Source organism: Lacerta agilis, chromosome 14, assembly GCF_009819535.1.
Source record: "Lacerta agilis isolate rLacAgi1 chromosome 14, rLacAgi1.pri, whole genome shotgun sequence".
Lineage (NCBI taxonomy): Eukaryota > Metazoa > Chordata > Lepidosauria > Squamata > Lacertidae > Lacerta > Lacerta agilis.
Window position 1 is genome coordinate 25051054 of NC_046325.1, and position 14390 is coordinate 25065443.

General features: G+C 46.0%; 1 protein-coding gene across 5 annotated transcripts; it reads right to left on the minus strand.

The window, feature by feature from the left end:
• Positions 1–607: 607 nt before the first annotated feature.
• Positions 608–9084, minus strand: CHMP2A (charged multivesicular body protein 2A). 5 transcript variants are annotated; one of them, XM_033169666.1, is made up of 6 exons: positions 9007–9084; positions 4819–5008; positions 4558–4737; positions 3910–4040; positions 2738–2799; positions 1212–1336 (listed from the first exon to the last, which is right to left on the minus strand). In XM_033169666.1, exons 2-6 carry the CDS (start codon positions 4984–4986, stop codon positions 1212–1214), a joined length of 666 nt encoding a protein of 221 aa, XP_033025557.1. In that variant the 5' UTR covers positions 4987–5008; positions 9007–9084. The 5 variants fall into 5 exon arrangements, with proteins under 5 accessions (XP_033025555.1, XP_033025557.1, XP_033025556.1 ...); XM_033169665.1 differs by having other exon boundaries at positions 4819–5007; positions 9000–9083; XM_033169668.1 differs by having other exon boundaries at positions 9016–9079.
• Between the last annotated feature and the right edge of the window lie 5306 nt (positions 9085–14390).

The window sequence follows — 14390 nt, forward strand, 5'->3', positions numbered from 1 at the left end:
ACTTCCAGGCTTTTCTTCTTAGTTGCCTCTTGCAAATTTTCATGTTTGCAGAATACTTTCCAGCCTCTCCAGTTCGAAAGGCAAACAGGGTGCCACAATATTCCAGTCACACCATAGCTGAAGTTGGTGGCACAGGGCCCTGCTAAACATTCAAGAGTGCTGCATTTCAACCCAAGTTGTCCATTTTGAGAATTTCAAGGTGATTGGCAGGCCGGGTAGGGGTGGAACTTGGCGGCTGCTCCACAACCAGCGCCTGTGGTCTTGAACTATTTACATGTTTAAGAGGCAAGCAAACATAGTCAACATACTAAACCAGGAACCTTTCACCTTCCAGGTGTTGCCAAACTACAACTCCCATCACCCCAGCCACTGGCCCTCCTTACTGGGTCTGATGGGAGCTGTGGCTCAACAACACCTGGAGGGCCAAAATTCTCTACGCCTGCACTAAAACCTACAATAATCCCCTGCATGCAACACCTATGTACACTTCTCCAAAGTCATGGGTTGCGTCAGAAAGCCAGATACACACCGACAGCAGTGCCGAGACTATTGGGCCTCGCAGCTCTGACACTCCACCATGGGAGCAAGAGCAGATGCTACAAGAACATTCAATACAAATCTACAACCTTTATTACAAGAGACAGACAGATGCAATGGCAAGGCCCACCTGACGCCAGGGAGCAGGGCTGTATATAAAGCTTTTAAGCCAGGAAAAGTGCCAGAGAGTCTCTCGCCCCGTTCGCGGGAGCAGGAGATTATCAGCCAAGGTGCTGCCTGGTGCTTCTCTTCTCGCATCACCGTCACCACCAAGGGGGGCGGGGATTATAATCAGGGACTGGGCAGAGGTTACAGTAGGGGATGTCAAACACACCTTCCCCCACCATTCAGAAGAGAGCTCGTTCGAGTCTCCAAACCACCCAGGCTTGTGGAATGGAGGCATTGACAAGATACAGGAAAAAGAAAACCCTTTGCCTCCACGACCTCGCCTAGTGATGCTTAAAGTCCTTTTTTTAAAAAAAAGGAAAGGGAGGGGGAGCAAGAGCACTACACAGCTCCATGGAACCCTTCCCCACCCCTCATGCTGCCCACAGCCACACCCCTCAGGAGCCCACGAGGCCCTGCTCCCTGCCGCAGCAGAAGTCATCCCAACGCCAGGAGGGTTTCAAAGAGCCAGGCGACGGCAGGGGGAGGAGAGCCAAGCTCCGTGCCCGCTAGTCCCGCCGCAGGTTCTTGAGGCGCTCCTCCAGGTCGGCATCTGCATCGGCGAGAGCTGCAGAGGAGGCTTCGGCTTTCTTCCCCGCCGCCACGCTCAGAGAACCGCCAGTTGAAGGCAAGTCTGGAAGGGAGAAGAGGGAAGTCTGAGGTGGCAGAAGGGACGCCATTCCCCGCCCTTTCCCCAGTTCTCGCCACATCCTTAGCACCAACCCTACACCCAGTAAGGACCCTGGGCAGTGCATAGAACTACATATGCATGCAAGAGATGTAGGTCACGACCACTCCATACATTACCTCTTCTACCACTTTAACAATCATGGCTTCCTCCAAAGGATCCTAAGAACTGTAGTTCGTAAAAGTATGGAGAGCTGTCAGGGCAACCTTAAACTACAGTTCCCAGGATTCATTGGGGGAAGCCATGACCGCTAAGGTAGTATAACCGCTAAGGTAGTGGCTTTGAATTTATGGTGCAGCTCAACAACACCTGGAGGGTGTTAAAGACTCTTAAGTCTTTAACCTTTACCTTCTTTCATTTCTTATGTACATTGTTTCATTTCCTTACTATGTTTCAGTCTGTGTCCCTTCTGGGTTCTACATCACCAAGGGAGTGTTTTTTAGGCCAGGGATGGGGAACCTGCAGCCCTCTAGGTATTGCAGCCCTGTATATCAAAGTTTTTAATGTGTGATGTTTTGTTGTGTTTTTAATATTTTGTTGGGAGCTGCCCAGAGTGGCCGGGGCAACGCAGTCAGGTGGGTGGCATATATATAATAAAATTGTTGTTGTTGTTGAACTACAACCACCATCCCTGTATCTGGAGGGCAACAGGTTACCCATCCATGCTTTAAGAGGTAAACAATGAGGCTGGAAATCTTACTGAGAAATTTCACAAGAGAAATTTCACAACAGTCCAGTTTCTGCTTGCTCAGACTTGGTATCCCTGCCTACCAGAACATAAGCATGTGGGTCAAGTGATGGCAGCAGACCTATTATTGAAAATTAAAAGCACCCCACAACTTCTGCAGCGCTGATCCTAACCCTGTTATTAGCACCGCTCTCTGACTCATCTGAACATCAGTGTGTGCGATTCCCTCAAAATCAGGGACGCTGAGGCCCCTTCACAGCCTTTTGCAACAAGGTCCATCAAGTCCAGCACTCTGTTCCCTACAGAAGGTAAGGCAGATTCTTATACAACAGGAATGGGGGAAGTGTGGCCTTCCAGATGTTGTTGGACTCCAATGCCCAGCCTAGCCGATGACTAGGGATGATGGGACCAGGTGTTCAAGAAACAACTGGATGACCGGAGGTTCCCTATCCTAGAAGCTCCTTATCAAGGCATGAAGTAAAAAGGTCATTCCCCATTTGTGCTAAACAGGACCACTCCACTCCTTTCCTCCTGCCAACGGGCCTGGTCTTCCCTGTCTGGGAATTGCACTGGTCCTGCAAGGGCAATGTTAGTTGTGGCCTCTTGCCTTTGCCAAACTGTTCCTTCCACTCTTATGTTCACTATGCACAGATACTCACTGGATAGCTCATCCGTCAGCGTCAGACCTAACTCATCCAGCACCTGGGAGACAACAGCATCACTGTGAATGGAAGGGTAAGAGCATGAGATCTCAAGATGCATCTGTGTCGGCACATCCTGTTCTCCCTGCTTCCCTATCTGCCCCCACTGCAAGCAACTGTTGGTGAGATTTTGGGTGAACTTATGTATTTTGTTTCATTATGAACTTACGTATTTTGCTTCATTGAGTAGAGAGGGCTCCACTTGTTGTGCTCTGCATAGAGCTAGGAGGGATATGGCAGCTGGAATTCTGCTGCTCCCAGCCACCCTTCCCTGTCTTACCTGGAGTCAGCCCATGCCCCTTGCATTTGAGTACTGCTCAGCTACGCACACAAATATACAAGCATACAATAAATTATTGTGTGTGTGCACAGATGGGCAAAGAGTATATATTTCTCATGGATAATATCCCTATTTAGGTGCTTGCCATTCAAGTGATGATGTCGTGGAGAAGGAAGCAAGGGTGCAACCAGGGGTACAACTCACCCCACCCTCCTTCGCACTCACAGTGGTCCTCCACAAGATGGAGTGTGACTGGCTCTAGTGCAGAGCCCTCTCTACTCATGCATTTCAGAACCTTGGAAAATCAGGGTTCTAGAACTGATAAGAAACCTAGACAATAGAAAACAAGAGTTCTAGAATGCACAGCTTCTAGAACAGAAAACAAGAGTTCTAAAATGCACAAAGTGAAGCAGTTGCCCCTCTAACTGATGGATGATAGCCGGAAATGAAACAGAGAGAGAAAGACTCATCCCCACTTCCTTCTCCATTTGATTAACATGCCACAGATGATCTGAATGGTCTCAAACTCATTCCGTTGTTCCCTTTGAGACACTGCCATTCAATGATGGTGGCAGCAGCACCAATAACCTCTCTCTCAATTACCACATACACACACCCTCTGCAGGAACCTCATCAAGAAATCAGAGTGGGCAAGCCCAGATTTCACAAGAGGTTTAAGCAGGAATACTGGTGCAGAAGCTGCTGCCTTCATGTGACCAAGGAGAAGCATCATTCCAAAACCTAAGCTACCTACAGAAGTTAAGGGCTAACCAGCAATGGGGAAATAGAGGCGACCACTCCCCACTGTCTTTGCTTATGGACCCATAACTGTCCCCCATCGTATACACACCTTTCCTCTTCATCTTCTTCATCTCCCATGGCATCATCAATGGCATCATTCATCATCTCCTCCTTCATGTCCATGATCTCCGACTGTTTCTCAAACTCCATCATGATCTTCTGGATTTGGGGCAACTTGAGCTAAAAGAAACCCATGAAGCCTGTTGTTACAGCATCCCAGAAAGAGATAGAGTCAGTCATCTGTCTTCCACACAGGTGGAAGCCGTAGTAGGCTTAAGAACCTGTAGGAGCACAATCACATCACTACATACGGAAAGCTGTCTTACCAAGAAAGAAGCAGGTTGAATTTTCATTTCTAAAGAAGCAAAACTTAGACATAACAGAATGAACAGCCCAGAACAGCTCAAATCCAGTCTGGTGAATCCTCCCTTAGTGCAAACAAGTCAACTGCTCCAGATGCTGTTGTTGTCTGGGAGAAGTAAGCTAAGGTCAAATATTGTCTACTCTCCCTGGGGGTCTCAGGAAGAGGGGTCTTTCCTATCCTCTGCTATCCTCCTTTATGCTGGAAATACCAAAGGTGGAACCTGGGACCTTGTGCATGCAAAGAAGGTGCTGTAGAACCAGGCTATGTCCCCTCAAGATCTCTCTCTCCTGGCACTGCAGAACCCCTTGCTGGACTGGCTTAGAGACAACCTACCTGTCTGTTCATAGTAGCCATGGCTTTGGTGACACCTTTCATTGCCTGAGCCATGGAGTTGTTAGACTTGAGGGTCTGTATCTTGAGGGACACTGCCTGGATATTAGCCCGCATCATGATGAACTTCTTGACGTAGCGCCTTGTCCTCACCAGGTCTTTCGCCATGATCTTCACTGCATCCTGGGGTTAGAGAAACAAGTTAAGAGACGGAGATAAGGGTTGCCCTCCGATGGCACATCTGCACTTCCCTCCCAAGCTCACCATCTGCCCCTGTTTAGCCATCTTCTTGATGTCAGCAATTATTTTCTTCTCTTGGGTTTCCAACTTCTGCCGTTCTCGGTCCAGCTCTCGCATGGCACGGTTCAGAGCCCGTTGGTTTTGCCGGAGCATCTCTTCCGGGGTTTTCCGGCGTCCAAACAGCAAATCCATTGTGGCAGAAGATAAGTCAGCCTACAATTGTTAAGGCAGAGAGTCAGATGATGAGAGACTTGAGATAGATACATACATCTATCCTTATGAAGTGCTTTGTGGTAAGAGCAAAAATGAACTCTGACCACTAGATGGCCACTAAAAAGAGGAATAATGGGTTATGAGAGGAACGACTATCAGAGCCTAGTGATAAACATATTATCCTGGGCACTGAGAAAAGGCCAGAGAGCGAGGGCTGAAAAATATATCTGACCATGAAAATACCGCACAGAGAGAGAAAGCTATGGGTGATTTGACCATACACCTTTCTGAAAGGAGCAAATACACATTTTTTCCTCTTGCTTTGATCATGCTTTGCTAACAGGCTTGAGTAAACAGGGGCTTACTGACCCAATTTTCAGTTTTTGGTGCTGCTGTCATTTACTGCTTACAATATAACTCAATATAATAATGACAAACACTTAAGCACCTTCTACGTAGTTCAATGTGGATATTTATTCATTCATTCATTCATTCATTCATTCCTTCAGTAAGTAAGTAAGTAAGTAAGTAAGCCACTCAGACAGGACATTGTCCTACAGGGTGAAATCTTCTAATTCAAATAAAACAATATCAGTTTGAATCAACCAATTATATTAACACTCTCTAAATTTCCTATCCCAGCACCAGCTATCTGATGCTGTGCGCACATAATAGAAATTTCATGAAATGAGTGAAGGGGAGTGGAATGAAAGAACCAAAGAAACAGAATGTAACTTCTAGAAAGCGAGCAGAAAAACAAAAAGGAAACACTCTTCTAGGCATGAGCAGATGCCCAGTATCAGCCAGCCTTACCCAGTTCCAAAGCACAATCTGATGCTTTGAACAACCACTGACAGCATACTGAACTTCTGGAGTAAAGCACAGGCATATTTTTGAGCAAGCATCTGTCTGCCATAGGCTGTAGACTACTAACTCAAGGTTAGTGGCAGAGCCCAAGACACAGCCTGTGTGACATCACAATGCTAGCATCACAATGCTGCAGTTAGCTGGGCCAGAGGCCCACCAAGCAGTTTAAGGAAAAGGAAAGGGAGAGGAGGGTCTATAAAAGGCTTCCTCAGACTCGGCCCTCCAGATGTTTTGAGACTACAATGCACATCATCCCTGACCACTGATCCTGCTAGCTAGGGATCATGGGAATTGTAGGCCAAAAACATCTGGAGGGCCGAGTTTGAGGAAGCCTGTTCTATAACAAATGTTCAGAAATGCCACCCTCTCACTCACAAGATCCCTATGCCTACTCTTAAAAAAAAGTCTATTGACGGTAAATCCCATAACATGGTTCATGTACCAAACATATCTAAGAAACCACTACCCTCTGACCTCCGTGATTATCCAAAAGTTTCTTTTGTAACCTACAGCTACAGTAGTTACAAAATTTTGTTCCCTGAAGATTTACTGGTAGCTGAATCATGGTATATTTTGGTAGCAAGCTGTACAATAACTTTAGTTGAGCAGAGTCTTAGCAAGGTTAAAATGTAGGATGTCCTTTTAATGTGTTATTCAGCTTTATTATTTTAACTGGCCACCACACACAGCACAGCATGGCCCTCCATTGTGTCTCTTTGCCACTCTCTAGTATGACCAAGAGAGGTGTAAATCAAGGGGTGGTGCAAGGGAGGTAGGGGTTGGCTTCCTTAATGTCTACAGACACATGCCATAATCTGGGAAACCCCAGGGCAAACTCAGTAGTAGAGATTTGGAGAGGAAAGAAAACGAGGTATCTCAGAGGCAAACTGTACACACAAAACACCCTCCTTTACTTCTTTCTCCCTTCTTTCTGTGTGTGACTTCTTTCTGTCAGTCTACTGTTACCTGCAGATCGGAGTGATACAAATCCAAAATGAATACATACCGTACCTAAACAGGATGACAAGGGCACAGGAGTGATGCCGCCAAAGAGACAAGCCAGGCATGGAAGAGAGTCACTTGGCAACCAGCCTGGAGATCTCCATCTCTTTCATACTCATACAGAGCTTCTGCATTAGCATCACATTAATATAGACTGCTTAACTAACAAAAATTAGTTACCCTGTAAAGCATTTTTGGCTCCGAATGTGATTCTTCAATTATTAAAGGGGAGGGACAAGGGGGTGAAGGTTAACCCCTATTAATGACTCTAATATAAAAATATAATATAAGAAAACCCATAAACAAGACCTAGAAGGCATTTTGAAGTATTTATGTTGAGCATATAACTGCTACCACTTTCACGTACATTTATACATTAATGTATCTCCCATTCAAGGATCAAAAACAACTAAGCCTCCTTATAAAAGCTACCCAAGAGAGGATTCTCCCAGAATAGAAACAGGAGTGAAAAACAGACAATGATTTCAACAGGTATGAAACCTGGCCAAGGAATTCCTGTCATTAAGCTCCACTGAGACCATCAACAAACTGAAAGAACTCTGCTGTTCAGTATTTTATGCTGTCGGGTGGAGGGAGGTTGGTTGATACTAGGGATGGAGGACCTCAGGTCTGAGGCCCAAATGTGGCTCCCAGGGCATCTCTAGCTGGCCCTAAGGACTATCACCAGGCCACAGCTCCTCCACAGCCACAAACAGTGGTACCTCTGGTTAAGTACTTAATTTGTTCCGGAGGTCCGTTCTTAACCTGAAACTGTTCTTAACCTGAAGCACCACTTTAGCTAATGGGACCTCCCGCTGCCGCTGCGCCGCCAGAGCACGATTTCTGTTCTTATCCTGAAGCAAAGTTCTTAACCTGAAGCATTATTTCTGGGTTAGCGGAGTATGTAACCTGAAGCGTATGTAACCTGAGGTACCACTGTATCCCTCTCCCAAGGTCACAAATACCAACTTTCCTGGCCATATTTTACACCTTCCTTGAGTGTTTTCACCTGAGTGGAATGCGTCCTTGATCTCTGATAATGTCTCATGCTTGCCAAGATGAAGGACAGATAGGAGCATGTGTAGATAATAGCCTACTGTATAAAGGTAAACTTTACTTTTGTAGCTCTGACCAGTTTTGCCTCTGACCTCACCCATCACTGACTGCACAGAAGGGAATGTGCCTCCCCCCGTCTGAAAAAGATTCTGCACCCTGATCCACACTCTTTACTGTAATACCACACTTGTTTGTTTGTTTGTTGCATTTATATGTTGTCTTTCTGCCATGGCACCCAAAGCATGCAATACAAAAAAAGAAAAAAAGGCTTACAGTAGACCATCTGACCACCACAAAGAAAGCTGCCAAGGCAGCTCAACAGAGGGCAACAGCACTGAGATTTGAGTAGGGGTAACCTAGAAAATCTACGTTGTGAGGCTCCTGGCGAGGGAGGGAGAGGAGAGTAAAAAGGAAAAGGGCAGCACTGTAAAATAATTACTGAATGTCAACTCAAAGGATAATCTGGTGAGATTTACCAGCCTGAAAGGAGGGGCATTTGCTAAATTTTACTTTGTGCGACTCTGGGACAACCAGAAAAGTTATACCGAGGGCCTTCTTGGTAGTGGCGCCCTCTCTGTGGAACACCCTCCCATCAGATGTCAATGAAATAAACAACTATCTGACATTTAGAAGGCATCTGGAGGAAGCCCTGTTTAGGGAAGTTTTTAAATGACTGATGTTTTAATGTATTTTTAATCTTTTGTTGGAAGCCACCCAGAGTGGCTGGGGAAACCCAGGCGGGGTATAAATAATAAATTGTTGTTGTTGTTGTTGTTGTATTTCCACAGTAAATTTATCTCTCTCACACACACACACATACATATCATTACATATAATTATACTATAATATACTATGTTAATACAACAGGAAATAAACGAGGGTGGGGACGAACAGCCCCACATAACGCACCCAATCCTCTCACTTAAATCTTAAATCCACCAGCTGCCCCACACCCGACACCATCATCCCAGTTCCCCTCTCCCCGCAGCTGCCCGAACCCGAGCCCTGCGGGCTTTCCTAATCCCCCTCCCGATAATAACCCAGAAAAAGGGAAGCAGCCCCTTACCCAGCAACAGCAGCAGCAGCAGCAGCAACAGCCTCAGTCCCCTCCTTTCCAGCTCCTTGTTATTTCTTCCCCTTCTTCTTCCGCCTTGGCCGGGTTGACGTCATAGGGGCGGGGTTCTCGCGTCAGGGTCACGCGGAGGAAGGACGGAAGAGGAAGCCGGACAGCGGAGGAACCATAGACACCATCGGATGAACCATAGACACAGAGGGAAGGGAAAGGCTAGAGAGTCAAACACCGCCTGCCGTTTTCTAATAAGAGCCTGTTATCGCGCCAGAGTTAGAAAAGTGTAGAAAAGACAATCTCACTATTTTACTTTATCCTTTCCGGGTCCCCATCGAGAAATCACATTTAAATATTCCCCAGATTTATTTAATTTTTTTATAGGGAGTGCGGCCGGAAGTGAGGATTGTCAATGTGTCAGAACAATGGAACAATGTGGCGATAGCGCCACATACAGGAATTCGTCCTCTTTCAGTTTGGGGGGGTGGGAGTGGGTTTTTTAAACATTGGTATCAATGAATAGCTTCGAGGCGGGGGGGGGAGTTAAATGTGGGTTTCTGTGTTTACTCGGAAATCCCGTTCAGATAATGAAAAAGGTCGATCTATTGTTCCCTCTCCCGTGTAGACCTCAGAATTGCCTCGTGGAAATGCTCGATACAAGCGTCTAGACTCTAGAGATTAAGAATGGAAACGTGCTTTGGAAGGGCGAGGGGTCTAAGACACCACCACCCCAGCCTGGATGTTGTTGGACTTTAGTTCCCATCAGCCCTCGCCTGCATGGAGAATTCATGGCTCAGGGTGCCCCAACTCCCTGCATTATTATTTATTAAATGTGCATACCATCTGCCATCCACTGATCTCAGGGCAGTTCACAGCATAAAAAATACAAGATGAAAATGAAAAAAATCATAGTAAGAGCAACAAGAACAAAGTCAACCCCCTTGAGATTAATCTGCTAGAATAGCAGTCAAGATCCTGGTGGATACAAGTAATTTTTTTCTCCATAATGCTTTGCAAACAAGTCACACTGAGCTACCCTCCCTTCCACCACCTCCTTTTGGCCAGGCCTCACACTACCGGGGCAAGTTCTGGATGGTACAGCGAGAATGCAATCTTCTTTGCTGCCTTCACTGCCACTAGGTCCTGAGCCACCCCAAAGCAGTCTGGGAGCCCTCAACACCGCCTGAGACCAGCTCTGTCAGGGAGACTCCTGGGCAGCGATGTGGGCAGTAAACCAGCAAAATCCCTTTGGTGTGTGGTTTTTGCAACTGTGTGCTGATCCAAAGGAAGTATGGCTTTCATAAATACTACAAATGTTTCTGCAGTTGTTTGGGGAAGTCTGAAAGCAGAGTCCTAGCAAACCACACCTGAAGACCCGCTGTCAGTCGGAGTAGGCAGTAGTGGTTTAGAGGGACAAAAAAACCTGAAGGCAGCTCCCTATGCACATGCTTGGTATCATACAAGCACCACTGAATTAATTAAAGGGGTTCGTGATGTGTACAAGCAGTGGCAGAAGGTTATATACAGGCACAACAAATGCTTTTGTTGGTGTGTATAGTAACTAAGCACACTGAATATTTGGTGTAAGGAATGACTTAAGAGCTGCCCTGCCAAATCAAACAAAGGGTCCAATCCAGCCGAGAACACCATTTCCTACAGTGTTGAGCCAGATGTTTATTGGAAAAGCAGTACCTAAATGCACCAGCCCTCCTCTCTGGTACACCCCCCCCATGTGTCCTAAAGACACAGCACCAAAGGATAGCGGACCAATGACAGTGGAAGGAAAGGGAGGGTGATAAGAAGCTAGAAAGACTCCCTTTTGAGATGCAGCTGTAAAAAGCACATAAAAATTTATGGAGCATTATTTTATACATAGACTGTTGTTTTTAATGTCAGCAATTTGGGCCAGCTTGATAATAAAAGATGTGTTCCATTATCACGTTGCCTAGTATCTATTGAAATTTCAGTGCCAGATGGAGCTGAGCATACATTTCAGCCCTCAAACAATCCTTTTTCAGGGTTATAGCCTAGGGAAACCAATTTTCATAAGCCCTCTTCTCCCCACCCCTCAGCTCATTTGAACTCATAACCATTTTCAGTCTGCATGGTGCTGTGCATTGGTTTTGTCTCAGGACATTCCTGTGGGCTAGATCACTGCTTGGAAGTATTCAGACACACGACTACTCACTGGGGAAAGAAGATGCAGCCAAGAATTCTGGCTGCTCACCCCAGGTTCCATTGGTAGACTCACTACCCCCCAGTCAACAGCCAAGAAAATAGGATGCAAGATTACACTAGCGCCAAAAATGAGACTTATTTCAATTGAAACAAAATCACTACCATGCTGAGGCAAGTTGAGAAATTCAGAGGACCTCAGGTAATCACAAAGGCTTTGTCACATTGAGCTATTGCACAGGCGCACTGCTACACATACATAAAAAATCAGCACCACAAAGGACTAAGTTTCTAATGGGCTTATTCTATGCATAGGAAGCACCATGCTGAGTGAGGTTTCATTGTGCTATCTAACCTGGTCTAGTGCAGCAGGCTGACCCCAGAGGGTTGGTTTCTATTCCATAAATAGCATGTTGTCAGACCTGGTTGGTGGTTTGCTGTTGTTTCCAAAAGTAGCACTTAAAAGAGGATCAGAAAGTCAGCCAGAGCTACTGCAGAAAAGGTTTCCTACTAGCAAAGGCTCTTCAAATATTTACCTTTTATTCCTTCTCTACCTTCACACGCGGGTGGCGCTGTGGGTTAAACCACAGGCCCTAGGGCTTGCTCATCAGGTTGGCAGTCCCAGCTCCTGCCCACCTAGCAGTTCGAAAGCACGTCAAAGTGCAAGTAGATAAACAGGTACCGCTCCAGCGGAAAGGTAAACGGTGTTTCCGTGCGCTGCTCTGGTTTGCCAGAAGTGGCTTAGTCATGCTGGCCACATGACCCGGAAGCTGTACGCCGGCTCCCTCAGCCAGTAACACGAGATGAGCGCCGCAACCCGTCGGCCACGACTAGACCTAATGGTCAGGGGTCCCTTTACCTTTACCATACCTTCATATGTCTTGAGCATACTCCAACTCCCTACTAATCAGTTTACCAGCACTGTAAACTCACAATCAACCAACAAGGTTTCAGGCTCTTTATTTTTATGCAACAAACCAGCATCACCCACCTTGCACTGCCAATGTTTACTTATTGCAGCAGAGCAGATCACATCCTCCATGTAAATGTATTCCTAGAAGGCACACATTTCAGAGCATAGCAACCCTGGATTACTTGGAACCACCACAAAGATGGCAACTCTCTCAAACTGAAAAACTAAACTTCCTAAATAGAAAGATCATGGGGAAAGGGAATGGTGTCACCAAACAAAGATTAATTAGGGTGAAATTTCATCTCCTCATTCAGTCCCCACAGCAGAGTGGTCACCGTCAGGCCTGCTCAGAGGGTCATGATGCTGTGAATGCAGGTGTCCAGAAACACACACACAGATTTCTACAACAGCTGTCACAGTTGTCCGTGTGTTAGTGCACAGGGGAGGGGGTGTCAGCCAGAACTGTATTCAGCAAGAACATAAGAAACTCAGATCAGCTAGGCAAAAATACAGAACACAGAAGAGCTGGTGACCAGCGTGGGGCTATTTTCTCCCCATATCCAAGCAATCACAAACCAGAGCTGACAAACTAGGCTTGATAAATAACTAGGAGTTGGGGGGGGCAAGTGAGGTGGAAGAGGGCTAAGCCTGCCCATATCAGAAATGTTAGCCTTAGCAAGGGGTTCCTAGGCTACACGCCCCATCAGTCCAAGGCAGCATTGGCAATTGTCAGGGATCAGTGTTGCCATCTCTGGTATACCACAGCTACTTATCATTCTAGAGCTCTTGAAAATGCACCCAAGATATTTTAACAGTATAAGGCATACAAAGAGCATAAAGATAACTGCTTAGAGTCCATTTATCATTCTTTCTTTGGGAGGGGGGAGATTAAGGCCCCAAATTACCAAATTCCTGCACAAAACACTCAGGCCATATTCAGTCTCAACACTTGGGAGGTGCTTTATAATTTCTGTTCAGACTTTTGATTGACAGGAATGAATAGCACACACTAGGAACATGCAATTCCTTTACCTGCAAATAAAATGTCCTCAATTTCTGAATGAATCAACCTAAGACTGCCGAATGTTTTTATCTTTGGTTGTATTCACCGTAGCACGTTCCTGCTACAATGTCCCAAGCATACCAGCCACACTTCCAACAGGAGTGCTTCAAGTGAAAAGTGGTGCTTGCAAGTATCCCATTGCAGGAAACAGCACCCAAGAATTCAAAATAACTTCTCCAAGAATCTCCACAGAAAGTATGAGCAGAACTTTACATGCAGATTCCTTCATAATCTTTCAGTGAAACCAGTACCATTTCCTCCCTCACACTAGTAGCAAACCAGAAGAGTAGTTACATTGCAACTGAACTTTGCATAGTTGCACCAAAGTAGCTGATCTGAAATTCTCATAGCAGAATAAAATCAGAATTCACGACACTCATCCCTAGACTATACTTGGGAAAGTGTTCGTATCTGTAAAATGGAAAGTAGGGAGAACATTATGGTTGCTGTGCAAAATGGTTAACAGCAAAGAAGTTTTAAGTATGTAAGCTGCAAATGTATACCTGGGAATAAGCCCCACTCAATACAGGAATTGCTTCTGTGTAAATATGCAAAGAACTGTGGTCCCAACGCTCTATGTAGACAAATCCAAAGAGTACAAACACTTCTTAGCTGTGTATCATGCAGCAACTGAGGGCCAGATCCAATGCAAGGAGCTTTGAGCACAGACGTTCTGCAAGCAGCAGCGCAAGACGTACCACACAAAGGTTAACTGTCAGAGCAGAAGACTGTTTGCGCTAGGAATCACACATCTTTTGTGGGACATTTGGATTTGGCTGTTGCACTCTGCTGAGAGGAAGGCTCTTGCTGACAGAATAGCTGTTGCCTGAGCAGACTGCCACAAGCAGCATCGCCCTGAATCTCTAGAATCTCGCTCATGGAGAGAGAGATCCAACCGTTGATTTGCTTTTAATTTTTGAAGGCGCCCTAATGCAGAACTGAACCAAGTCTTCAAAGGAGAAACGAGATGGGGAGGTGAAGTTTTTCCACAGGTGTTTCTATAGCCCCCCTCTTTGGCACACACATCCAGCTCTCCCCCTCCCCTTCCTTCCCTGGATCATCTCTGGTTTCCAGCAATGCAAGAAACAGACAGAATCTGCTTGTCTCAGCGGATGGCACATGGGGGGCTGAAGAAAACTGCATCCTATGCAAGGCGTTCCTATGGACACTGGATTTCACTTTCCCCTCCCCCTCACCAGGGCAGAAGGAAGCAGAACACAAGAGAGAGGCAATGGGCCAA